This window comes from Pezoporus occidentalis, unplaced genomic scaffold, assembly GCF_034315485.1.
Source record: "Pezoporus occidentalis ecotype Australia unplaced genomic scaffold, CSIRO_AGI_Poc_V1 ctg202, whole genome shotgun sequence".
NCBI classification, from domain to species: domain Eukaryota; kingdom Metazoa; phylum Chordata; class Aves; order Psittaciformes; family Psittacidae; genus Pezoporus; species Pezoporus occidentalis.
This window is the reverse complement of record NW_026913879.1, coordinates 1,094,514-1,120,913: the sequence shown is the minus strand read 5'-3', so window position 1 is coordinate 1,120,913 and position 26,400 is coordinate 1,094,514. Positions and strand designations below refer to the sequence as shown.

General features: G+C 51.3%; 1 protein-coding gene, 1 long non-coding RNA gene and 2 other non-coding genes across 6 annotated transcripts; 2 read left to right on the top strand and 2 right to left on the bottom strand.

The window, feature by feature from the left end:
* Positions 1-517: 517 nt before the first annotated feature.
* DPP9 (dipeptidyl peptidase 9) lies at positions 518-20,121 on the bottom strand. 3 transcript variants are annotated; one of them, XR_009964790.1, is made up of 22 exons: positions 20,012-20,121; positions 18,063-18,150; positions 14,943-15,196; positions 12,193-12,305; positions 11,073-11,246; positions 10,682-10,850; positions 10,409-10,522; positions 9,999-10,127; positions 9,449-9,510; positions 8,811-8,911; positions 7,276-7,453; positions 6,726-6,891; positions 6,538-6,617; positions 4,927-5,079; positions 4,590-4,725; positions 4,145-4,290; positions 3,707-3,853; positions 3,409-3,561; positions 2,718-2,860; positions 2,295-2,406; positions 1,425-1,831; positions 518-1,138 (listed from the first exon to the last, which is right to left on the bottom strand). XR_009964790.1 is itself a non-coding variant. In XM_062618753.1 (22 exons), exons 2-22 carry the CDS (start codon positions 18,116-18,118, stop codon positions 1,739-1,741), a joined length of 2,583 nt encoding a protein of 860 aa, XP_062474737.1. In that variant the 5' UTR covers positions 18,119-18,150; positions 20,012-20,121; the 3' UTR covers positions 518-1,738. The 3 variants fall into 3 exon arrangements, 2 of the variants coding, with proteins under 2 accessions (XP_062474737.1, XP_062474736.1); XM_062618753.1 differs by having other exon boundaries at positions 518-1,831; positions 14,943-14,997; positions 15,094-15,196; XM_062618752.1 differs by having other exon boundaries at positions 518-1,831.
* Positions 20,122-20,560: 439 nt separating this feature from the next.
* Positions 20,561-20,632, top strand: TRNAG-UCC (transfer RNA glycine (anticodon UCC)). The gene has a single exon. It is a non-coding gene; the product is annotated as a tRNA-Gly (tRNA).
* Positions 20,633-20,932: 300 nt separating this feature from the next.
* On the bottom strand, positions 20,933-21,005 carry TRNAV-CAC (transfer RNA valine (anticodon CAC)). The gene has a single exon. It is a non-coding gene; the product is annotated as a tRNA-Val (tRNA).
* A 364-nt stretch (positions 21,006-21,369) lies between these two features.
* On the top strand, positions 21,370-24,860 carry LOC134163678 (uncharacterized). Its single transcript, XR_009964791.1, has 3 exons — positions 21,370-21,423; positions 22,030-22,105; positions 24,381-24,860. It is a non-coding gene; the product is annotated as an uncharacterized LOC134163678 (long non-coding RNA).
* The last annotated feature ends 1,540 nt before the right edge of the window (positions 24,861-26,400 follow it).

Sequence of the window (26,400 nt, the reverse complement as noted above, 5' to 3'; positions counted from 1 at the left end):
CTCCCCGGGGGGCAGAAGCTCAACCACAACGGTGCAGGACAGTAACAGCCCCACTCAGAGCCACGCTCCGAGAGCCAGCGGCCCCAGCTCTAAGACACTTGGGCATTCGGAGCGGAAGCCTCCAGCTCGCACCGTCAGGGCACGGCAGGGTGGATTCATCACTGCTGATTCCCATGGCAGAAAGGGGCGGCCAGGCCAGGGCTTGTGAGCTTCGGGCTGCAGGGAGGATGAGCACGAGGCAGCTCCATGTGCGGGATCAGCTCCATCCCCGCAAGTCACCGCAGGTACCCAGGGCTGGTGTCAGCCCAAGGTCGCACAGCCCAGGATTCCCAACCTTCCACCCTGCAGCTTCCATTGCCTGGATCCTGCTGCCCCCAGGCATTTACCAGGCCCTGCGCTGCTCGGTGCAGGAACCGAACAGAGCTCTTTGCTTTCCCCACAGACCCAGCTCTGCCTATGGGGAGGCAGCTCCGTCTCCTCGCGCGCCCGCTCCTGCGCCCCAGAGCGCCAGCAGGAATCTTTGCAATAGTTTAATGAGTCGCTACATCTTACACTCATAATTATAAAAGAATAAGAATCCATAAAAATATTTTCTTTTCATAATACGCACTTAAAATACTCCAGGGCAAGTCAACGTGGTTCATTTGGGTGGGTTTTGTGTGGTTATCCTTTTGCCCCCTGGCAGAACCCTTGGCTTGAGGGGGGGACGTGCTCCCCTGAGGTGCGATTGCTCAATCCCCCCTCCCCAGAACGGCAGTTCCTGTGGAGCAGGTACAACAGAAACCAGAAGAGAGCGTTTGCTGAGGAGATGGGCAAAGGGGACCAGTCACTGACCCGCAGAGAACTGAAGCACAGCCAATTTCAGTGCACATCTGAAAGCTCGGGGTGTCGGGGACGGTGGGCCCAAGAGGCAGCACAGAGAATGGGGGGGAGGAGGGGTTTGCATAAATATCATCCATCTTGTGTTGCAAAACACCCAAGTGCTGCTGCGAGCTCCGCAGGGATGATCTGTGCTGGGAGCCAGCTGCTTCAGCTGCCTGTTGGCACAACTCTGCTTGGGAGCGGCCATTAGAGAAAGGTATCGGAGGACGCTGTTACCGACCCCAGCCACTTCCTCCATCTGCTCTGCAAAATTCCACTGCAAAATAGAAAAGACTTAGTGTTGCCATGCTTCTGTCGAGCTCCCGCCACAGCCCAGGGCTCCACGCTGGGCCAGGACACAGCAGCAGTGATCAGCTCTCCCCTGGGGCTTAACAACAGGTAGCTCTCTCTTCCCTCCTCCCGCTCCTGGCTTAAGGGAGCTTGCTGATTCAGCTCTTCCGTTTCCAACACAGGCACTGAGTTCTTGCAGGTAGGAGTATGGGGACTGCAGAGGTGCAGTGGGACAGGGAAAAGGATGGGGGAAGAGAAAGATGGGCACAAACCTCAGCCTCGGGAGACAGACCACTGTCCATTGCTTCCCAGGAGAGAGGGAGTAGCAGCAAAAAAAGCATGAACAGCCAGGCTGGAGGAGAGGAAGAGGATGAGCAGCCGAGCAGGGGCAGACCTCCAGCTTGGGAAGTGAGAGAAGGTGGCACTGTCCAAAGGGAAGGTGCCCTCCAGCCTCCCCCCTGGCTCGGGGGGACACCCAGCCCAGGTGGGCACTCAGCCATGTGTGCTCCGGGTGATGGCTGCGGAGGGAGGCGGCGGCGCAGGGGAGGGGGAGCTCTCAGTGTCCAGCTTGCAGAGGCTTGTGCTCTCAGAGGTATTCCTGTAGAAAGTGCAGCAGCGTGATTTCATAGTGCTCCCCTGACTCGGGGCACCGAATACTGTGTCTCTCGTTGGGGTAGATCTGTGCAGGAGCAGAGAGAGCGGGGGGTTAGCCAGCAGCAGCTCCTGCAGCACGCACAGCCCCCCCTCACATCGGCCCTTCTCCCTCCAGCCAGTCCCTGGTGGGCACAAAGGGAAGGGTGAGAGCACCAGCCCTCCTCCCGCACTGCCCTGCTCTGCTGGGGCAGGCTGGCACCTCTGTTGCCACCAGCCAACCCAGACAGCGAAACAGAGAAGGAAAGTTCCAGGCCTGAGGGCAGCAGCCCTGCCTGTGCATGCTCTCAGACACAGGGCACATGTGCCAGGGATGGAACAGCCACAGTGCCACCTCCCGGCCACCTCTTGGAGTCAAACTTGGCACCTACACCGCAACAAGACGTGGAAGCGGCTGCCTCCACCTTCACCCGCCCCCAGAACACACAGCAGAAACGTTTTCCTCTTTCCAGCCTTAAGGGACCTTCCCACTTCTCTCTTGTTCCTCCTACCTGCAGCTGGTAAGGTTTTCCAGCCCGGATTAGCTGTGATACCAGGAAGTTGGTATGAAAAAAGTGCACATTCTCATCCAAAAAGCCATGGAGGATCAGCAAACGATTTGGCCTGGGGACGGGATCAGAGAAAGGATGTGAAGCCACATAAAAAGCTCTGCAGAGGGTCTAAGCAAAGAGCTGCCAGCTGGCAAGCCAAACCAGCAACAGCCAGGCAGGCGGTAGAATAAGGCCCCAGATATGGCCCTCAACCCATCCCTGCCAAAGGAGGTGCAATGCCCCAGCTTGCTGCAGAAGGCAGCGACCAACCAGGAGTTGAAACAGATCGGGATGAGAATCCATCCATCCTTTTAGGATTCAGCAGAGATACAAGCGGAGCTGGGAGCAGGTTTGGAGCAGATCACTCAAGCCCATGGTACTCACTCGTTGGGAAGCTTTTCTACGTGTAATGCCACAGAGCCAGCCTCATAACCTTGCTGGTTGTTTTCTGGGATATCCATGTACCGCTCAGTGTAGCCCGTGTCATAGGCCATCCAAACTGTGACAGGAGCACCTGCTATAGCAATCTGTCAAACAAATGGGGGGCAGGAGACAGCCTCAATTATCAAGTGCTAAAGAGGTCAAGCGTTCCCTGTTTTCCTGAAGGGGAAGGAAAACCAGGTTCTGCTCTGTTCCGTCACTCAGACCAGGGTTGCTCTTCAGCAAACCCACATAAAACCCAGATTCCTCCCCCTGCTGTTCCTCTTAGAGTCACAATGTGGTAAATTCCTGCGCACTAAAGGCTTCCCCTTTTCTAGGGGGACTTGTGGAATGATCCAGAAACACTGCTGGGGACTTGGGAAGGGATTAGGAACAGCACATCAATTATCTCATTGAATGCTAGGCTAAATCCACCCTGAGCAGCCGCTGGGGTATAACAGCACCCCAGTGTCAGACAGGTATAACCTGTAAGCAGAACGCAGGGCTGCTGCCAGGAGCTAGGGGCAGGCAGGACTGAGGGACATGTTCACCTCTGGCAGAAGCATCAAGCAAAAAACCCAATTCCAGATGCCAAGAGTGACAGACGCTGAGGGAACCAAGTGTCCCAGGATAACAGCCCCACACCCAGACTCACCTTGAAGACATTGGGTTTACAGATAAGCCCCATGAGGGAGAGGAAGCCCCCGTAGGACCAGCCATGGATGGCCACCCGACTCAGGTCGATGAACCCGTATTTCTCTGCTACATAATGTAAACCTTCCACCTGGTCCTCTATCTCCACCTGACCCTAAAAGGCAACAGAAGCAGCTGAAGTTAATGGCTTTCTACATCTAGAAGCTCCAGACAGAAAGGACAAGAGCAACGCTCACACAGGCAAAGTGCAAGCTTAGGAAGAGCAATGAGCAGAGGCACCGACACAAGCAGATCGTTACCATTTGGTTTTTCAGGGCCCCCTCAAACTTGAGTCCTCGCTGGCACGATCCCCTTCCATCGATCACGACCACAGCGTAGCCCAGGGACGCCAGCGTGTTCAGCCGCAGGTACTTGATTCCTTTGAAGGAATTATTCACAAGCTGCACCTGCACGAGGAGAGAAGCAAAGCATGAGAGCTGAGCAGCTGCCTTCCAGCCCCTTCCTCTCCTGTCCCACTGGGTAGGATCCCGAGCCGGCGGGCAGCCACTGATGGAGCTATCAGAGCCATGCAAATCACACTACATGCTGTTAAAACCATCTGAGGTTTGAAGCAGAGGTCAGAGCAGAGCTCCAGTGCTCATCGCTAGCCAAAGTGTAAGTCTTAGTGCATGACCAAGCTACACAGAGCTCTGCCCTGGGCAGCAATCCCATGCCTGACACCAGCAGTGGATTCTTACCTGAGGGCCTCCGTACACAAAGAGCACTGTGGGATGCTTCTTCCCAGGCTGGACATCATGAGGTTTGTAGACCATCCCATAGAGCTCAACATCTGAGTGGGTGCGGAAGTGGAAGATCTCAGGTGGGATGTAATCTGGGGGGCAACCTGCAGAAGGAAGGTCAGACACTGGCAGTGCAGTAACTGGCAGCAAGCTCTGCCTCCCAGACAAGCTCCTTCTGTTCAAACTTGACTTAGTTGGGGCTCTTTCAACACCAAACCACAGCAGAGAAGCCTCTCACTGTGAAGCACACAGCCTCTAACTGCCTGCATAGGGCACCAGGCCATAGACAGTGAAGGGATCACACAAGAAAACATCATCAGCTGGGTATTCTCTATACCACAACAGCAAATGTGGAAGGTTAAGGATGACTCACACAGACATAACCATGATCTCCAGAACTTACTGGCTGCCTCCATCATGCTAGCCCAAAACTTGGGCTGCTTGTGGAGCGGGTCATCATCGGGGCCGCTGAGCTTGTAGACGTGCACACAAGGTGGACTGCTCACGCTGCTGTAGTGGCTGATGAACATGTCAAAGTTCTGCAGATGGGAGAGAGGAGAGTTAGGGGAAGAAGGTCTTTCATTTCCCACATCTCAGCTCAGACAAGAGCTCCCACATCTCAAGCAACCAAGACAAAGAAGCCCTCAGGACTCGTTACTGGTCACGATTCATCACCGTCCCTAGTTAGGAGCCCTGTCAGTCAGGAGATGAGGGCATCTTGGGTCTAAGAAACAACAGACCTGGCTCATTGAGCAGCTGTGGGAGAAGCCTGGAGTCGTGAGTCGCACGATCTCTCCAGGAGACTCGTAGCTGACGACGTAGAGGTGGTGCTCCAACGGGGTGTCCTTTGTGCCTTGGAAATACACCAGCTTCGTGGTCTCATTGACCCAGATCTATGGAGAAGAGAAGGATGACAAGGAACTGCTCCTCTGCCAGTTCAAACAGTCTGTCCCCTGGCAGCTTAAAACAGAAATAGACCATGACAGACTGCTCCTGGCATTAGGGACCATGCACAATGCCTGTTGGAATGACAGGTTAGAGAACACGTTCCCAGCACCCATGGAGAAGTGTGCACAGTCCAGCAAAGTAACAAAAAGCAGCCACTCAGCTTTTCTAACACACTCCAAGCATTTGCTTACTAATAAGCACCAAGAGTTGGGCTCTGTCCTAGGTGAAATCAGGCAGATTCTGTGCTTAAATATCTCTGGATTGTAAGGGCAGACGTGTATTTTTTCCAGCCATCATCATAGCAAATTCCCATCTGTGGAAGGATCGGTCCAACAGCTCTAACAGCACCAAACATCAAGCCAAAATCAAGCATGGTTTTAATGTCCAGATAAAGCTGCTTCTGAACACCCCTGGCCAGCCAGGAACAGAGACTACAGCTTTTAAACACTGCATTGATCCAGCAACACCAACTGAGCTGTTTTCCACCCTCCAGGTTCCAAATGCTGAAGCCCAAATGCTATTTCTGACTAACCCACAGTTTGAAGACCACTGGGAACAGCAAAGGGAACTCAGTTGGCCAGGAAAAGCAGGCAGAGCCCTGCGGAGCAACAGATGCATCCAAATAATTGCTGCTAACACAATTTTAGCCATAAGACATGCAGGCCAAAATCAACAGCATGTACAGTGAGAAGCCACACGGGGAGGGACAGCAGGTTAATTGCAGATTGAGGAAAAGCAGCAGACACCAAACACATGGAGCTGGAGGCCTTTTAAAAGCAGAAAGTGAAAATCCAGATTAATTGGCAATGACCAGACAAGGTCTTTATCTGGACAGGAATCACCCGGGAGCATTAAAGATCAGACTCAATTCCTGAAGCAGAAGTAGAGCTCTGTTTCTACAAGATTAACACCAATTCATTGCTGGCTGTTCTGCAAGCAAGAAGAGATCCAGTTTCTCCATATTCTAAATTGCTTTCTACTCCCCAGCTGCCTTCTTCCTACAGGCTCCACTGAGGGATCAGCTGGAGACCAGGCACTAGGACATCCTTCCAACTCACAAGTACTCATGGGGGTTAAAATGCTTCAGCAAAGGGAGCAAGCCCAAGCTTCTCCATCAAACAGTTCTTTGCTGCTCTTGAACCTCAGACTTATGTCCTTTTTTATGGCCTGATTCACTCATGGGGTTTACCTAAGGAGCCATGTGAAGGCTGATTAAAAAGGCAATGAGTTGAATGTGCACTGGACTACAGCCCTTGTGGGGAAAGCACAGGCAGCCATAAAAAGAGAAACAAAAAGAAGCTTAGTTTTAGCTGGTCCCAGGTGTAACAGAGGGCATAGGCCAGGCCTGTGGGCAGACAATGCAGAGCTGTAACACTGCAAGAGAGAACAAAAGTGACCACTACCTTCGATCCATGCCTCGCCAACACCTCCCATTCCCCACCAGTCAGCGCGACCTCCTCTTTGATGGGACATTTGAAATCATCTGGAAGAAAGGAGAGGAGAATCAGTCCCTGCCTTCTCCAAAAGGCAACACAAGCAAACCAGAAAGGGAGCACCCGAAGCTGAAACGCCAACAAGGTGCAGCTCTTACCCTCGCTATGGACGTATGGCTGCACCCAGTCATAGCTGCCCTGCTTCAGAACCGCTGTGACTCTGTACAGGTGGCAGAAACCTGTTTTGCATTCGTTGGCTCGGATAAAGCAGAGTTCTTCCTCCTCTCCCTCCGGTTGGATGAAAGGGTAGAAGATATCATGAACCTGTCCCACAAGGCAAGAGACTGATGAGTGATTGGTATGGAGACAGCAGAGCCAATGCCAAGGGAGGCGGTGCTCAACTACCGGGCTTCCAAAGGAAAGGAGAGGGGGAGGAAATATCCCAGATGAATGGAAAAAAGCCATTCCCTACTTTCCTGTTCCCACAAAGAAGCTCTGGACCCACGCAGAAAACCACACGCTCTGGGCTTTCCATTGCTACCATCATGACCAAGCTGGACATTTCAGCTATGAGAGTCCCGCTAAGTGGCTGCTATTCCAACACCCTGGTGTGAACTTCAGGCCCCTTTATCACTTCAGTACCGTGATGCTTAACTGTGTGGGAAGAAGAGGCAGCCTGTGTTCTCCCCCCAGCCCCGAGCCCCTTACATTTATCCACACATCAGTGGTTTCTTCATAGATCACAAATGGCTGGACATTTTCTGGCACAGTTTTGGCAAATTCAGCACGCTGTTCCTCGTTTTCTGGGACTGGAATAAAGAGTGCTGGAGGCAAAAGGATTAGCTGCAGCCGCTGCTGAGGTCTGTCTAGGAACATAGCCCAAGCACTGGGGAAAGAAGTTAGAGGTGAATGTCAGTACTGCAATGTAGCTGTCCCTTTCTAACACTCAGAACATGCAACCCTTTTTCCCCCCCGCTGGCAGAAAGGATTCAGGCATCTCAATGCAACGCTTTTCTCATCATTGCTGCTTTCTAATCCCCTGGAAGCTTTGCCAACACACACGTATTGCCAGACAGCTCTGGTATTTCACAGGGGGCTCGCTCAGACGAGGTGTCTGACAGATCTGCCAGAGTGTCTCTTCCACGGGAGCACTGTTAACAGAACCCTGTCTCCAGAACATAACTCTTCCTTGGACAGCCCCTCCATCAGGAAGCACTGTTTGTTTTCTAGCAGGCTCCTGATGAGCTGAAGTGATCACTCTTAAAGCGATCCATTTGCTTCCTCATTGCACACTGCACTAGCAGGGAAAGGCACAGACCTAAGACAACTGCCAAGTGAAGGAGTCGCTTCAGTCTCAGCCTTGTTCCTCTCCAAGGAGAGTCATTTGAAGTGGTGCTGCACTGCAGGCCTCTCAACATGACAGATGGCAAGCCACCGCTGCATAGTGCGCCTACCCCAAGGCCTGGAAGTGCATCAAGGGAAGTTTCATCATTAAGACAGACTTTGAAAAGAGCCAGTTCTCCCCTAGCATCTCAGTGACTGTGGGTTTCCTGAACTGATAGATTCAGCACATTTAGGTAAGCTCCGGTGCAGAACAGAAGAATCACCAATGGGATTACCTTCTGTAAAGCTCAATGAATTTCGCTTCCAGAGCAGAAAATTAATGACTTAGAGAACACAAGTCTTCAAAGACAGTGAAATCACCTTAACTCGATGTGCACACAAACCAGGTAACACTCACGCAAGCTTTTCAGGGGAAAAATTAAGACCTTTAAAATCTAGCAAGCTACGGGAGCACACCCGTTCCAGGGCAGCCTTTCCCCACTGCATGAAGGACTTGGCACCATGCAACCTGCCCACCTTCCCCTAGCACATTTGGCATTGATCACAAACTGGACCAATGAAGAATGCTAAACCGGCTTCAGTACATTCTCATTTGCAGCAGGAAGCAGACTGCACTTGTGTTAAATAGCTCCAACTCAAAGGAATTCCCTAAGACTGCCTGCTTAATACATCAATGTCATTTAAATCTGTGGTTGTGACTTAAACCCCACAGCTTGTCACTCCGGTCTACACTGGATGCTACTTTTAGGATGATTTAAAAGTGAAGAAGCCAAATACTCATGTGCCATTTCTGGCACTCATGGCTTTAAAACCAGGTTTTGACCACAATACAGAGCATATCGAGGGCCTGCAATAGTTCAGCCCTTGGGAGCATTGATTTGGAAGAAAAACTTATGTACTATTTGCCATCTCGGGTCCATCCGGCACGGGCAATGTACTCCACAGTGGGAAACAACACAGCAAATGGTTGCACCAGCTCCTTGTCCTGAGCACACAGGATCTGCAGCAAAAGGAAGGTCCAATATCAAATCAGAGTGCTACCAGGCCTCCTCACCTCCTCCTATGGAAGCTCAGTGAAACAGGAGAATAAGGAAGTTTAACTATTGGCATCAGCAAAGGGTCAGGCCAGAAGAAGCAAAAGCCCTTCTGCAAACAGCAGGAAGAGAAGGGAAAAAACAAGCTTCAAAGCAAAATGATTTTGGCATTCAGCCACAGAAATGGCTACAGCCAGGGACTGAAGCCCAGGATGAGAGTGGGCTTTAACCCTCCTGCTCTGCTATTGACAGCGTGCTATACCCCGGGCTAGCCCTACCTCTCGCTTCCCTCCCCTCTCCCAGCTGCTCTGCCAGCACAACCCTTCCCAGCATTTCCAAGTTTTCCTCTTTCTTGGATAAACACACGAGAGAACCAGGTGTTACAAGAGGGTGAAAACAACCACTAACACTATCTAGGGCTTCTTAGTGACCTTAACTCTTGGGAGCTCCAGAAGCTGTCAACCCTCCTGTGTAACGTCCCATTCTGAGTTGTTAGCACTTACCTTCCCCTTGCTGTCTGTCTTGAATTCTGCCAGTTTTAATGTAATCTTGGGGTTTTTGCTGCCTGCAGAGAAGTGAAGGAATACCAAAATGACCAACCTGAACACTCCATACAGCTTCTAGACAAGAACCAGCCTCGCTCCTACTGAAATGGCTGTGTGTGAACGTACAAATACCAAATTATGGATGTGAGCAAACCCCGCTGTAATCACCAGAGTCATTCTGGGTATGGGAAAAGTTTGCTTTTGCCTTGTCTAGTTGCTGTATGTTCTCAGAAGGGAACGGAAAGACGGGATTCAAAATGTATTCCACAATATGCCACCAGACAGATTCCATTTTCTCAGCAATCCTTTCATGTAAGCTCAACTTGAAATCCCATTCCTTTCTTGCAGTAGATTCTGGGCTCAGAGACCCAATTAGGCCTTGATATTCACAGCTTCTACATTCTAGTAAGTACCCAGATTAATCATGCAAAGTTTACAGCACAGATTCCACTGCTGCTGCCAGCAGGAGTCAAGAGCTGCATTAGCAGCCCCATGGTACTTCACTTACCTGTCCTGGGGTACCGATAGGAGTCGGTTTTTCTCTCCTCCAAGGCAGGTGAAGGAACATGAATTATCTCCACCTCTGACTCATCCACTTCCTCATACAAGATCCTCAGTGTTTTTAAATCCTCCGAACCTAGGACAGACAGCATCGTTTGCTACAGTTTTCCAGCTGCCTCAGGCTTGCCTGGAGCACTGCAGCAATACTCTGGTGCAGAGTGTGCATCTCCTGTATAGCCACAGCCCCTAGTGACCACCTGCAAATACTCCTCAGAGCACGGTTCTATTCCCCCAGTGTTCTGGTCCTTCAGAAACAGAGCAAACACAGGCCAAGGGAGAAATCTTGCGCAAGGAATCATTCACAGCAGGGCTGGCAGCAGGTAGTGTCAGACTTTGACAAGAAGAACAGTGACTGACCTTCTGTGGAAGCTGTGGGACACCACCAATAGCCCGTGAAGCGATCAAACTCCTCCTGAATGACAAAAGTGGCTACACCAGCAGACTTGGGGTCATCAAGAACATTGGATAAGCCTGGAGAGGAACAAAGATGAGACTGCAGTTACATCTCCTTGGCAAAAGCTGATCCAGAAGGAGGCACTTGTAAGAACTAAGCCATGAAAACATGAGCCCTTCTAGCCCAGATCTGTCAGAAGGAATTTCCTTTCCAATCTGGCAAGGAGCACCAGTTACCTTTATGGCAATATGTCATTCGCTTCTCCTCTCCTGTCTCAATATTTGCTATCCACAGGTCATTGTTATTAATGAATGAGAAGAAGGCAGGGTCAGCAGGGCAGATCTTGGGATCCATTCGTGGTCCTGTGCACTGAGTCTTGATTTCCAGAGGCTTCATTGGAGACACCTACAGCAAGAGGCACACAAACAGCTCTGTACCAAAACAGCTTCCATTGTCATGTTTAAAAGGCCTAGACCACAGAAACAATACAGCACATGAAATGATGGCAAACACAACCCTGACAAGATAACTGACCATCACCAAACAGATGCAGACGTGCAGCCATCTCCAACCAAAACCATTAAGTCTATTTCAGGTGATATTCATAAGAATCACTATCAGACTCACCATGAAGCCATTCTTGCCCCCATCTCGACAATGAAAGAGGCTGTTGCTGGCCTGGAAGAGGAATAGGCCACTCTCACTGTGGAAATCGTAAGACGTTATACCGAAGACACCGAGCCTCTTGCGCTCCCTCAAGAGTTCCTCTTCTCTAGAATACATCCCATGATGAGGGGTTGCCTGGTATTGAAGGAAAGGAAAATCTCAAAGCATCTGCAAGGAGAGACACTTTCACAGACCAGGGATGCTCCAAGCCTGGCACCAGTGAGTCTGTGAGTGCCCAAAACACAACATCCCAGCCCAAACCAGCCAGCACGCCCTGAAGTTCCCTCTACAGGAGAGGTGACTTGTGAACGTGTCCCTTCTGCAGTTGGCACTTGAGCATGAGCTGAGGAGAGCTGCACTTGCTCTGCTTATGCAAATCAGATGTTACAATTAACTTAATGACATTATCTCCAGCCTTCACAAACAGTTTCCATGTCAGACACTGCAAACAAAAGCTCTTCTGGGGATCTTGAATTACCCTGAGGAGAACGAGTGATCCACATGGGGTCACGACAGCTACATTCTTTTCCACCAGGAACCCTTTTAGTAGAGAAGGAAGACCAATACCCTCCCCTCTCTTCTTCATCAATGCTGTGAGTGACAAAGGGCATTAGGATACTGGTATCAGGGAGGGGAAAATTCACCCCCTTTCTGGTTTGCTTACAAGTGTGTAGGGCAGAAGCAGCAGTGGAAATTCCACTTTCTTAACCTCCTTAAAAGCAGGAGAGATGACAGGCAGGCATTCCACTGAGCACAGCAATGAGCACAGCAAGAGCCCAGCCAAGACACCCAGAAGAAAGGTGCACTGTGCTGATAGCTTGTAATCTGAGGCAGGCTACGAGCTACTTTACAGAGTCCTCTCTGCTGGGTCAGCCCTTTGCTTGCCACATCAGCTGCTGTTTCACTGCTGTTTCACTGCACACACAAGTGACCATCTTGTATTAGGAAGCAAAGCGATTCCTGATACAACATTCCCACCACTGCTATTCCCCGTGTGTTATACCCTGCCACATTATGATCTTCACTGTTTACTGTACCCACCACATCACCCTCAGCCCAAGCTCTTCGCACTTCAGCTTACCTGAAAGTGATCCAGCATCTGTTTCCATGACAAGAGAAGCAAGGCCTCTTTCCGTACCTTTTTGGGAATCTCTGAATAAAGAAGGGAATTCTCTCGGCTACCATATGGCATTCCTATTGGGAGGACAAAAGTGTCATCCTACTTAAGATTAGTTAGCCAGGACAAAGAGGACCAAGAGCAAATTGAAAAGGAAAGTGTTAATAGAGGGCTTGGGGCTGTCCAGAGGCTTTCCCAGCAGCTCTCAGTTCAATCACAGAAAAATCTCTAAATTCTTTAGATATTTATTTACTTGTAAATCTCCCTCAGAAATATTTCACAGCAGCCAACCTCTTCACAACTGGTTACATCCAACCTCCCGCACCGTGGACGGTTCAAGCCATGCCCTCGATCCACTCTAAGAAAGCCACTCCCTGGGTGGGTGACTCAACATTCCTCTCCACATTTCCCAGCCAGAAACTGGCTACAGGAACCTCACTGAGGCCAAGGCAGCAGCCTGCGAGGGGAAGGAAAAGCTGGGAAGCTCCAGAGAGCCCATTCACATGTGAAACAGTACACTACTCTTTCATCCAGTCGAGAGACTTTGTCATTTTACATAAGCCTTTGACTGTGGTTATCAAACAAGCTACTGGCCACCCTCCAGCTTCCAAAACCACCATGAAAAATAAACCACCCTCACACATGATTCTGGCAGCTCTAACAAAATCAAAGACCATGAACTTGCCCTCTACATATGCTGCAGAGACTAGTGCCTAGATCAGAATGCTGCACAGGGAAATGGGCCCTGATATTGTCTACTCTGCACACACTCTGGGCAGAACAGAAAGATTCTGGAGCCAGTTAACCCAGCACTCCAGTTACTGAAAATTAAACCTGAAATATTAATAAGTCCTCAAGAAGCAAAGCAATATGTGAGCATGTAATCCTCAGAGACAGAACCACCAAAGTGCTGAGCATGTGGTGTTTAACATAAGCAGCATCTGCCATGATACAACATCAAATTCTATGGGGACAGCCCACGAATGATTTAAGATGTCCAAGCAGGAAGAAAAAATGCAGACAGGAACAAATGACTATATATCCACACAACTGACACTCATGTGAGTGTGCTCTGCACCTCCTCTCTCCTTGTGTTCCTACTTTCTACAACGACCTCACACTGACTACAATCCATCAGCATTCACAAGAAAAATAGTGCCTGCCTCCCCAAAAGACATTATGTTTTGCTCCCAAGTGAGGAAATGTATTCAACCCCTACAGTAAAGTTCTTTGGGAGTCTTCATCCTCCTCCTTGGCATGTTATTTGACGTCGGGACAGGAACAGCACTCTGATGTTAAACCCTCATAAACTGCTGAAACGGGTCTGAGGATTTAATAGCAAAGAGCATTCAGCTCAAAAGATGCTCCTTATGGTGAAGGAATCAGGGTTTACCCTGTGTCAGGAATGCCTGAGAAGAAGTACCCTGGCAGATATTGCCCTTAAATGATGGATCAATCTGCTCTATGCCCTGTACATTTCCCTAAGGGAGAGAACACTGAAAAGACACTTGTGCATCTTCACTCCTGATTCTGGCTCCTGTAACAGTCACCCCTGTGCTGAACACCAACAAGCAGGAGCTGCTCTGGCTGCCATTTCATGCAACAGAACATAGAAATACTTTTAAATAGGCAACCTGGATCCTTAGTTCTTTAGTCCTCTACATCAAACACTGTATCAAAGTCAACTTGGCCTTGAAATACATTCAGCTTTAAATCAAACCTCACTGTTCAGACTTGACAAGAAAAATATGCTAACTCTGGATACTGCCCTTTATAGTAGCACTTGTGTCATAAGAATATATGAGGAAGAAATCAAGTCAGTGGCACACAGGAGCTGCTTAATGATAAAACAAATCAGCCCCTCAACCCCAGCACCCTGTGTCCTACAGTGACCTCCACTCAACTCAAACCAGAAGAAAGCAAAGCAGGGTCACTTCAGGAAACAGTTGCTGTGTGGAGTTGCACATCAGGCAATTTCTTTACTGGCCCAGTAAGGATCAGCTCATGCCCCAGAGCATAACAAACTCTTTATAGTCTATAAAGCTTCCCATGCTACCAACCACAGAATTATCCAGTTACTAAAATCCAACCACTCTGTCACTAATTACAATGTGGCTCCAACTAATGAGGGACCTGTACAGCACAGCATTCTGCTGCTTTTCAATCCTGCTGTAAGGAAGAGGATATTTCCCTGTGAATACCATTAACAGTTCATTCCCACCTAATCTCCTTTTTTTTAATCCTCTGCTCCTAAAAGCATTCTACCTACACAGTACTTAATAAAGCAGGGAGACACCACCACCTTGCATTAATACCTAAAACTTGCAACATAAGAGTCTTTATTGACAGCAAATTCCTTGGAAAGTCAGTCTGGTTTATCAACCAAGTAAATCCATTTCTCCTAAGCTACAGAGGCACAAGATAGTTCCGAGTTTGAGGAACAGCTCCATCACCTGGGTTGCCAAAGGACACTGCACTGACACTGTCATGAGGTACAAACACTTCCCCCTGTCACTAAGCAGCGTGATTAAAGCACTTGTCTGGGGCTGCAGAGCAATCTGCCCAGTGCCAGGCTTTGCTAGAGAGCGAGCGTGCAAACCCAGGGCAATGCTGCTTAACTCAGTTCTCCCATCTCATAAATGGAGAGACTTCCCAGCCTTTTCCTTGCCCGTTTTGACTGGAAGCTCTCCTGTCAGACATTCACACTGGCTTACCCAGGTAGTAGAGGCGATGAGAGTGCGGGCTGGACTCTTCTGTTTTCCGGACAAACTGGAAATCATGGGGAGCTTTGTTCACTATCATGCCCGAATACTTCCTGCTGCTGTGAATAATGTCACGCAGCCCATCCCAAGAATGCTTTTGCACCTGGAATTGGGAAGGCACATCCTCCATCTCGACCACTTCAGAGCTGTCTGATAGCGTGTCCACTGCAGTCATCTTCTCTTCCCCTTCAGAACTAGATAAAAAACTGAGGGAGGAGTTGAGGGAGAGAATTAAGCCTTAAAAATCAAGCAAAGAAAGCCCTAAGCATGCATCAAGCTCAGGAGAACAGGCACGCCTTAAACTACAGCTCCCAGGCTTCTCTGCACTCAAAGATTACATTTTAAACATACACCGATGTATTGAAGGGAAAAGTCCGTTTCCCATCCCATGTCAAGTGCTGTAAATGAAGGTATTAACCTCAGCAAACTCGCTCTCCCAGGACTGATTCTAGAAATAAGCTGTTAAAGGAAATACAAGCAGCAGATTCCGGTGCAGAAAACAACCAGCTTGACTCAAAGGAAAACCAGCCCAGGAATTTGGATGGATGGGTCATAAAAGCTATGACCTATCGTAAAGGCACATAAACTTCTGCTCTGGAAGACCACAGAAGTGAAGTCCCTTCCCCATCCTAAAGCAAAGCCTGTTCAATGCTGAGAGAGAGGTTTAAAGCCCAAGCACAGCACCTCACTTACCTGAAGAGCCCTTGCAGGCAGAAATGAAGTGGCGGAGACAGTAAAACAGGAAGAAACCAACAGAAAGAAGGGAGCAGCAACAGACTGGCTATATCCTGGAAAATGTGGCATGCATTCCTCACGCATTTCCAAGCTGGCACTTATTGAATGAGAGTCTCCCAGAAACCGCCTCCACAACAACTACAGTACATGTTAATTTGAGGAGAGGTGGGCCAACAGACTTGCCCAAGGTCAATGACGTCATCTATTGCAAAGCAGGAGTGAGCCTAGGACTAGGGAAACCAGTTTGTGTCAGCCCATTTGGGAAGCTGGGTATCCTTCCATGAGGACATTTTAGTTCTTTTTGGGGATACCTTGTTGCAAAGCATCTCAGGAGGAGTTCAGTTTCCTGCAGAGATCAGGCTGGAGAAGTCTGCTGCATGGGGACAGAATTGTTACCTTTGACACAACATCAAGGTGGCAAAGCACTGACTAACATTACACCAAAAAAGGACCTGTCCTCAGCAGACCCAAGATTTACATTTTCAAATGAGCTGTTTCTTGAATCCTGCCTGTCATTTGGAACAGTGACCTGCATTCTGAGAGGAGAAAGACTTCTTGGATGCAGCTGTCATACTGCAGGGTTAAGCAAAAACATTAAGACTTGGGCCTCAGGAAGGTGCACAGTGAATTCTTCCCCAGCAAAGAGAACCAGGGGAGAGGGGGAAGATTATTGTTTGCACCACCACAAAACACTCACCTCTGCCCGTTTTCTACCCTAACTGTTCCTTGAGGATTCCCCTTGCTTGCAGCTTCTACCAAACTCTCTAAAAAGGAGCCCTCACCTAGTTTGACATCTTATGAAACTATGGCAGGGGATGAGCAAACCTAAACCAAAGCACATCTGGACTTCCTCAAACTACAGGCACATGGTACAAGGGCTGGAACTAAAACCATGTCTTCAAGCTGCTAAGTCCCTAAATTGTGCAAAATGTGTGATTACCACCACAAGAACAGGATCCTGAACTGTAGCTCCCTGTACCTACAGCCCAGCAGTAAATCCACATCCTGAAAACAGAGAAGAGCACTTCCCAATCAAAGCCAGGCAGGAAGCCCAAATAAAACCACAAAAGAGAACGTGACGGGATGTTCTAAAGCTGTGAGTGTGGCTGTGGCCTCTGCTGTCTATAGCCAGGGTCTCCATGACAGTGTCTCTGATCACATCTGAAGGCAAAAGTGTTGCCTATGAGAAACACATGACAGGAAGCCCACACACGCCCAGGAACTGGCTGCAATTCTCTCAACCCAACCCCACTGCACGTCAAGTCAGTCAATTCAAATGATCTGCCTTTGGCTCGGGGTGCCTGACCTTGGGTTACTCTCACCCAGGTGGTGAAACCACCTTACTCAGCCAGCTTGACTCTTCACAGGGGAAAGCTGCACCTTTAAGGGCTTAAGAAATCCACAAATGTAATAGTGCTTACTGTCCCACAGTGAACTGGAGGCTGCAGCCCCTTCCAAACCCTATTGCCATGGGTTTATGATTCACTAGGGAAGGGAACAACACAACTTTTAGCTTGGTACTGTTCTCATCCTGGTGATTCTGACACTACAACAGAGTGGAATAAGCAAAGCAGCCAACAGTGAAAGCACTGGGCAATGCCACCATCACACCCTGTGTGGTGGAGTCTCACAAACTTCAGTCCTGACACAATAGAGAGCAAAAAGAAAATCCAATTGCTCCATCCATCACCACAGCCATCTCTTGGACAAAACACAGGATGTATTTGGCAACACTATGGAAGTAAACAAGTATAGGGAGTAACATCTAACTGAAATTGCAGAGTAAGTTCAGGGATTAAATAGTTCAAAGGTGAGTGGGATCAAGACACCAGTTTTAACCATCTCTCTCTTAGATGGTCTTGACACTTTGACGTCAATATAGCATATCCAAGATCCACACCTCACTGGAGAAAACATGATCCTTTACAGTCCTCATGCCAAGGCACTGACTGAGATGATTCAGAGCTGCTGCAGAAGCGCTGCTAACCCCACTCCCAAAAGCATCCAGCTCTCTCTTAGAGGTCTTCTTAATGCCTCTTCTACCCTGCCTGGCCACGTTAGAGCAGGAGTACATCCCCTGAGCCCTGCTTCAGGGGGAGTCTGAAGACAACAAGCAAGTACAGGTGGGACATCCATCAGCACAGGAACTGGAAGTCAGTGACACAAGTTACCTGCCTGAGTCACTTCCTGACCCACAGATCCTGACCCCGAGCTCCCGGGGAAGAATGAGATACTTGGGATTTTTCAGAACACTCCTTCACTCCAAGAGGTGATTACTGCTCTGTCCCACACAGCCTAAGGGTCAGTAAAGGCCCTGGGAGTAACCAGGACACATACCTCCTCCAACTTCCTGCAGTCTCGTTTTCCAGACGAACCCTCTTTATCTTCTGCATTAACTACTCAGCGAGCTGGGCAGGACAGGAAACTGGGAAGGAAGAGGGAAAAAAAAGCAGATTTCATTTAGCTGCAGTTTCTCTTGTCATGGGAACACAGCTGCAGAAAGCATTCTCCCCAGGTCACATTTCCAACCGAGCAGGGAAGTGCAAACAAACCCCTTGGATTGCACCTCGCAGTCCAGATCTGCTCTGCCAGCACATGCTGGGTATCAATGGCTCACAGAGAGCTGACAGACTTCTTCACCTGAACAACGCGATGCAGGGCACTGCAGACTGCCTCTTTCTTGCCTAAAAAAATACTCATTAAAGCCTGAGCATCCTCAGTGCTGAACTTTTCTTTCATTCCCCTCCCCAAATCCTGGAATTCTCAGGATTTTCAAGTACAAAGAGTTGAGAAAGCAGAGGTCTGGTCCATACACGCACAGGCAGGAGTCAAACAAAGGACACCATAAGGAGCCAGCCAGAGGGTCAGCAGCCCCAGTACCAACAGCGTCACAGTCCCACCTGGGACATAAACCCCACATTTGTCTTCCAAGCCAGGCTGCTGCTTCCCTCTGCCTCAGCCTGAGGCCACAGAGGAGCCCCAGCTCCACACACAAGCCCATTTTCCATGAGCAAAAGCAAGCCCCACCATCACTATCGTCCTCTCTACCCAAGTACACAAAAGTACAAAGATCTTTGTCTCCTCTTCAAGAGAGCTCTGAATCACAGACACACCCGAGACCTGCCACTGCCTTTGAGGAGGCCCCTGCTCTGACCAAACAGCCATTTCTCCACCACAACTGCACTCACAGAGGATCAGGAGAGACAAAACATCACAAAGAAGCCCCAGCAGTGAAGCTCTGAGGCTGCAGAGGAGAACAGAGAGGGAATGAAGTAGCAGCATCCAGTAATTTAAGGGCAATTTTCTCTGCCAGCACAAAGGGCAAGAGAAGCGATGCTCAGGAATGCTGAGTAACCTGGTCTGATCTCGGAGCTGACCCTGCTTCGAGCAGGGGGCTGGGACCAGAGACTTCCTGAGGTCCCTTGCAGTCTCAGTTATTGTGTGCTTGTAATGATTCAGAGAAACATCTTACCCTCATCCCGCCCGCCACAGCTCACACGTTTCACCCAGCAAAGGAACAATAACGTCCTCTGACGCTGAACCCAGAGCAAAAGCAACTGAACAAAACAGATACAAAGGATCAGAACCCCGCATGAATCATGATAGCCATTTGTCAGCAGACCCCGAGGGGCCTGCTGCTGCATTCAGGAAGAGCCAAAGCAACACAGTCACCTAGAGGAGCCCTTACAGACGCGGCCCTCGCAAGGCTGGGAGCTTTTCAGGTCTCCTTTCTCCAAAAACAAAAGGCACGGAGGGTGCAATAAACCAGCGGGGATCGCTCTACAGAGGGACGAGCTTTGGCAAAGGCGCCCGCAGCCCATGGCCATCCCCTGCCCGCGCTGCAGGGGCAAGGCCGGGCCATGGCTTGGCAGGAGGCGAGGGACGGAGCACCCTGGCCCCCCCTCACTGCCGGGGAAGGCTCTGCCTGTGCCGAAAGGGGAGCAGCAGCTCCCCCCCTACCTGGGCAGAGCACGGGCTGAGGGGGGGGCACCCCAACCCCGGGTACCCCCATCCCTGGGGACAGGGGGAAGCGCGAACACCCCCCTCTAATGCCGAGGTGAGGCCGCCCCCCACACCCCGGGGGACGAATACAAGTTATGGGGGGGGGAAATACAGCCCATGGGGGGAATACAGCCCATGGGAAGGGGGCGGCAGTGAACCCCCCCCCCCCCGAGGCACCCCCGGCCCCGGAGGGCGGGAGCGCGGCCTATGCAGGGGCACACGCTCCTGCCCCACAAGCCGCCCCCCCCTCCCTCCCCGCCGGTCCCCGCGCCCTCCTCACTCACCGCGGGGCGCGGCGGCCTCCCCCTGGGGGCCGGCGGGAGGAGGGGGGCGGCGGCGGCTCCGTCAGTCCCGCTCCATGGCCCGGGGCTGGGGACGGGGACCGGAGGGGACGGGGTTCTCAGGGAGGGGGCGCGGCGGCCCTGCCTCAGAGGGACCTTTCACCCGGCGGCGGAAGTGGCGGGAGCGCGCAGGGCGGGATGGCGGGAGCGCGCGGAGAGAGGGGAGCACCAACTCGCGGTAGAGAGGGGGGGTGGGAGGAACCACTGCGTGAAAGGGGGGGGGGGAACGGTTGGGGAAGACGGAACTATTCTCCTTAGTGAGGGGGGTACAGAGAGAATCGAGGGTGACAGAGGGTAAAACAAAGCACAAAGACACTCTTATTTCACCGCCGAGCCTCGGAAGTGGATCCCTGATGCAGCATGTATTGCCGCCGTGAGGAAACTGTGGTGATATTCTTATCCACCACCTCGCCAGGCCCCCCTCATCGAGAGGATGGTTGGGTCCAAGTGGGTGAGCTTGCAGAGGGAGGCCGGGGAGCGCTTTCTCGCCGGGCGTTGGTGGTATAGTGGTTAGCATAGCTGCCTTCCAAGCAGTTGACCCGGGTTCGATTCCCGGCCAACGCAGCGCTCCTCTTTTCGCACTTCGCTTTTTTTATCCCTCTTTGCACCGGTTCCAAGGCGGATTCCGAACGCGGCTGCACCCGGGGGGCCGCGTCCCGCCCGGGCGCGTTACAAACCTCAGCCGCGGCGCTGGCCACCGGGGCGCGGCGGGACACGGGGGGTGGTCGGTGGGGCGCGCATGGTGCCGTTACTTGTGTCGCAGCGGGGCCTGTGAACCGCCGAGAGGCGGCGGGGGAAGAAAGAAAAGCAAAGGGGGGAAAAAGGAAAAGACAGAAAAAAACCAAACGACAATGAAAAAGGAGGTGTTTCCGCCCGGGATCGAACCGGGGACCTTTCGCGTGTGAGGCGAACGTGATAACCGCTACACTACGGAAACCCGTTGCGTATGGGTGCTCTGGGCGGCGCTGATGTTGGTGCCCTCCGGAGCTCACCGCTCCCCCGCGGCAGCCTCATACCCAGCCTGCTCCAAACGCCCAGAAAAGCGGGGCGGCAGAATAGCATTAATTAGTGCTAATGACTAATTAGTGCTTCCGGAGGCCCACCCGCCCCGGGGGGGGGTGAAGCGGCTCCTCGCGCCGTGCTGGGCTGCACGGCGGAGCGCTCGGGACGTTCCTCGCCCGGAGGAGCCGCTCCTCCTGCGGCTGCTGCCGGCAGATGTCGGTAGAACAGAGCCGGCGGGGAGCGGGGGCCCTCCCTGCAAATGGGGCTTCTCCCACGCGCGCAGGGCTCTGCTCTCGTCCCTGGGCAAGAGGACGGGGCCGAGCAGGGGGCCGTGGTGCCGGCATCACCCTGCGGTGAGCTGAGGGTTGGGGTCAGTCCCACTTCATGGTAGCGCACCCACGGCAGTCGCTCTTCGGAGTAAAACCTCGGCGCTTGGAGTCGGGCGCGTTTTTCCTGCTCTGTTTGTCGAAGTGTTTAATGCTCTGCTGGCTGCAGAGGAGAGCTTCGAAGGGGGGAATGTCCCATAAACCCAGATGGAAAACCTCGCTTTTAATAAAACTTTTAACAAAATCCACTTTTAATTTTACAGTTTTGTAGCTGATCTCTTGGTTTGGAGCTCAGAGGAGGTTGTACCATGTCTTTTACCTCCAGTAACTTATCCTGATCTGCCTCGCGATGAGGATTAGAACACGGCATTAAAGTCCATGGCAAACCTGAAGCCTTGGGGCTTGTTTGGTTCGTGCTGCTATTGAGCAGCCTGTGTTGGGCTCCCCGTGCCTGCAGGGGAGGACTCTGTCAGCAACCTTTGCACTGTGCACAGTGGAGTGCCCTGAGGGCAAACCTCATCGATAGCTGAGGGCAAAGTCCTCTCCCTAGAGCAGGAGGAAGTGGGTCTGTAAACTGAGCCAGGGCCATCAGTGGAAAGATTCAAAGGCTTCTGGGTTTGTTTTCGTCCCCAGACCCCTTTCAGGCTGGCAAGCCGTGGAGAAAGGAGAGCTGCAGAGCAGACAGCCCCAGGCAGGAAGCTCTTGGAAGGTACCTGTGGGAGGCAGGAATGGGATGAAAGCTGTTGTGCTGCCAGTGTTAACTCCCAGACCTGCAGAGCTCAGGTGTATCTGGTGGTCATTAAGACAGCGCTGGGCTCTGGTAGCCTTGAAACCTACCGTGTGGGTGGCGTGCAGGCTGTAGGTCCTCCTCCTATGGGCAACTCTGAGGTCACAAAGCTCCCTCTCGGTGCGGGCTGCATCCTGCTGGAATGGCTCCTGGGGATGTTCTTGCTCTTACAGAGCTCCATTGGCAGTGACTGCTCAGACTTCACCTACAGGACAAAGAGACTTGGCAGCATTTTAGCCTCCCCTCCAGCCCCTGACCTATCCCACTTCCTCTGCTCCCAAGACTTACAACCCCTGCGGTGCTGCTCGGTGTGAGAGCTCTTTCCACCTCACCCCCCTCCTCAATGACAGTCTTTAGAGAGCTAGGAAGGGCTGCCACATAAACCCCCAAGGAAAAGAAAGCAGGGGCTCATTTGGAGGTGGACGATGGCTCCTCTCTGCTGTTATCACCAGCATCTGCCCTTTCTGAAGCAGGGAACCCTTCCCCTGCCAGTCCTTTGAGCAGCGCGCTGGAGGCAGCCATGCCGGGCTTTGTTTCCTGACACGCTGCGATGGTTGTGGAGTCCCGTCTCCCCTTCCCCTCCCTCTGCTCCCGAAGCAGCCTGCGTGGCTGCTCCAGGAGAGGGGAGCTCGGAGCAGTGCCGCGCAGGAGAGCTGACAATCAGGGCTGGGAGACAGCGCTGCCTCGCACAATGCCCCCCCAATTAGCCATTCATTTCTGCTCCCTCTGAAATGGGGAGCACGGCCCTTGTGCTGGGAGATAAAACAAGAACGGCTTCAATAGCACTGATTTAAATTAGGTCAGGCTAGCTTTTGTGTGGCAGGGACCACACAATAGCAGTCACACGACTGCGGAGGGGAGCAGCATAAAGGAAAAGAGGCCAAGCAAGTGGCACAGATGCTGGGAGTCAGTGGGTGCTGGGAGATGAGGGGTGTATGCACAGGAGTGATAGCAGAGGGGCAGGCACTCCATCCAGCACGTCATGCTAATGCATGAAAGGGCAGACATGGTCAGCGCGGGACACAGAGGTCAAATATTGCCTCTGCTAAGCCAAAGCTATCAGCTAGTTCTGCCCCACCGAGGGGTACAGCAGCACAGCCATGCCCCCTCAGCACTGGGGTCTGGGCTGGTTGCAATCCTCAGCGCTATCACCAGGGTTTGCAGTTTCTTTCCCCTCAGAAGTTCATCAAAAGCCCACACCTAACCTGAACCCCTGATGTACCGTGGAATCCTACGCTCAGGTCTTTATGTATTGGTGGGTTTGGGGGGAAAAAACAGCCTTTTTGCCTCTAAATGATCTCTTAACCCAGGTTCTCAAAGACCTCTTCAGTGAGACTTGCCCAGGAGAGTATGAGCACTGGAGGCTAGTCCCAGTTCCCGTTAATATTAATATTCCTGTTGCTGTTATTACAGTAGTTATGCAGATCCGTGTGTATCCGGCACTGGGAGAACACAAGAGCTTTCTTTAGCAGTAACACTGTGCTCAGAGCTATCAACAAGAGCCAGACGTTTTCAGGCCAGGCTGAGCAAGCTGCTGTCGTGGTCTAAATGGGTTTATGCAGTTAAGTCCATATGCAAAGGAAGGGCAGGTAAGTTTAAAAGCAAGAGTTCACCCCTGCAAGTCTCCCAGGCAGAAGTCTCTCACACTGAATGGTCTTTTGTGACCAAGATTGGACTTCTACAGCTAAGAACCACTGATGAGAGAAACTGTGGCTGTGGAAAAGTTGAAAGCCATGATCAGCCATTTAATGTGGCATTCTTCAGCTGTGTCAAATCAAAGGACAGCCTAATGCTCTTTGGCAGCTGCAAGAAAGAATTGTAAAGATAATACTTCTAATTTGAGCCAAAGGTTTATCCTATTCCCAAGTCTTCAGTTTCTTGCTGGAATAACTATTATTACAGTTTTCAACTACTGATAGTACAAAAGTGGGTGAGCCACAGAATCTGCATGTGCCAGCCAGTGCCAAAAGGAGAAAACGAGGTTAAACCCCCAATTATCAGTTATTCTCCTTCAGTTGGTTCTTCCCACACAAATGGCTTTTTTCAAGTCCAAGACAGCCTAGAGTCACTCTGTGGCCATCCTCAATGGCACGTGCAGTTCCCAGGTTGATTTAAAGGCACCGCTTCCTCCACGTCTGCAGCCAGAAGCTGCTGTTGGAGAGATCCACACTAAAAATAAGTTGTCCCTTTTTAACAGCAAGTGTAATTAAGCGCTGAAATAGGGCCTGTTGCAGGGAGGTGGCCCTGAAGGCACCCAGCCAACGGGAGGCATCTTGCTAAAAGGTATGTTCATGTTCAGCCAGATGGTGAGAGCTTTCATGCAGGAAGCTCCTAGTGAAATTATCTCCCCAGTTTATGTCGGGAGCCCGTCTGGAGCAACCATAAGAGCCCTAATGCCTCTCCAAATACAAATAGATGGCTGCTAGTTTTCACTGCTTTACTGCTATGCTTATTTTTAGCCTTTTAGTTGTGAGAACACGACTAAACCGACACAACAACAAAGTCACACTGGGCCTTTCAGTTTGGTTTGCTCTCTAAAGCCCTCGTCCACACTGCAGGGAAGACTGGAGGTGCCCGATTCCAAAAGCACGTTGTGGTAGCACAGAAATCTGTTACCTGATTTGTTCTGTTCCTTTGCTCCCTTGCGGCTACCTCTGGTGCCTCTCCCTGTACACGGCAGGATGCCAGCTCTTACAAGCACCTCACAGATGTGAGCACTGTGGGTTCCAAACAAGAAGACATAAAAATTACATATAATCACGTTAGTAGTACACACATCCATGTCTATAAATAAATCACAACTATACAATTAGGTAGATGCAGCTAGAGATCAGCGTTCTCAAGCAAATAGCACAATTTGGGATGTTCCCGAGTGGTGATTTTGTACATGCCAGTATTACTGAGATGGACTCTATAACCCCAAACACTCATCTGAGTGCCTCAGCTCTCCAGCAGCCCCCAAAGCCCCGCAGAAACAAACGGGTTTGCCAGAAGGCTGCTTCGTTCCCTGGAGGTTTATTTGCTGTTTGGCTTGGGGGTATTCTGATCAGTTTTTAACGTCTATTTATTGGTCTTATTCTTGCTTTTGTTTATTTCTTCTTCCTTTATCGGCTCCAGCTGAGGCGGGAGAGGTGGGAGGAGGGTTTTGTTCCTCTGGAGATAACAGGAGGCTGTGTGTGTGCAGCCATGGTGACAGGAGCCGGGGCGCCTGCTGCCTTCCAGGCGGTTTGCTCCCCAGCCCCTGCTCGGGGGAAAGTGGGGCAGCCGCGAGAGGAGCTTTTGTTGCTCAAGTGCTTCAGCTGTTGTGCTAATTAAGCAAAGAGCTCTTGTGCCTTCCCACCTCCCGGGCCTGAGGAGGATCTGCTCGGGCCCGAAGGGGAGCGGAGAGGCTGTGCTGCGGCTCCTCAGCATCCTGCTCTCTCTGCAAGGCTCTTCTCTTTCAGCCTTGCTGGGTGACCTGTGGGCAGCCCTCCTCAGATTCCCTGGCTGCAGGGGGAGGAAATGAGAGAGACCAAGCTCAGGCAAGGCCAGATGGAAACTGCCACCCCGCTGCTCGAGGCGTTATTGTCGCTTTAATGCAGTATGTTCCCAGCTTCTCAGGCTGACTATCAGCAAGATTGCTCCTTCCTCCTTCTCCAGCCTTCCCTGGATGTTATCCCTCTCTCCCTTGGAGATGCCAGCCCCTGTCCCTCAGTTCTAACAGCATTTCTGCAACCTCCCCAGTGGAAGAACCTCTTTTGAGCCCCCTCCGGTGTCTCTGGAACATGCAGAAGATCCGGTTCATCTCCGGATGGGATTGGGCAACCTGCACAGGGTGCTGGGACAAGGAGAGCAGGGTGGGGAGAGGGCAGGCTTAGTGGGAGCTAAACAGCCCCTGCTACAGGCATTACACACCTTACCAAAGCGCTGCACGTGTGTGGGGAGGAAAGGAGGCTGGAGATGTGGAGAGAAACAAATAATGCAGGGAATAGGAACGCTGCAGGAATCCAGCAGCCCATGGAACTGAGGTCTCAGCTCTGGAAGGTGCCGGTCACCAAGGGCTGAAGGTCATGGCTGCTCCCTGCGCCCACTGCACTCAGTTGGATATCTCCATCCCAGGATCTCACAGGGAGGAATTTAGGGCCTCGCTGAGGAACAGATGGTCTCCTCTTGGGCCCCATCTGCCAGGCAACACTGGAGCAGTTGGGCTCTGCGGTGCTGAGCAGGATCTTGTTTGC

Excerpts from the sequence above, each read along its gene's own strand:
- DPP9 (XM_062618752.1), bottom strand. The coding sequence starts at position 18,118 with ATGCAGAAGATAAAGAGGGTTCGTCTGGAAAACGAGACTGCAGGAAGT. Across the intron at positions 11,247-12,192 it reads AGATGCTGGATCACTTTCAG|GCAACCCCTCATCATGGGAT; the intron begins GTAAGCTGAAGT and ends CTTCAATACCAG. Across the intron at positions 8,912-9,448 it reads AGACAGACAGCAAGGGGAAG|ATCCTGTGTGCTCAGGACAA; the intron begins GTAAGTGCTAAC and ends CTTTTGCTGCAG.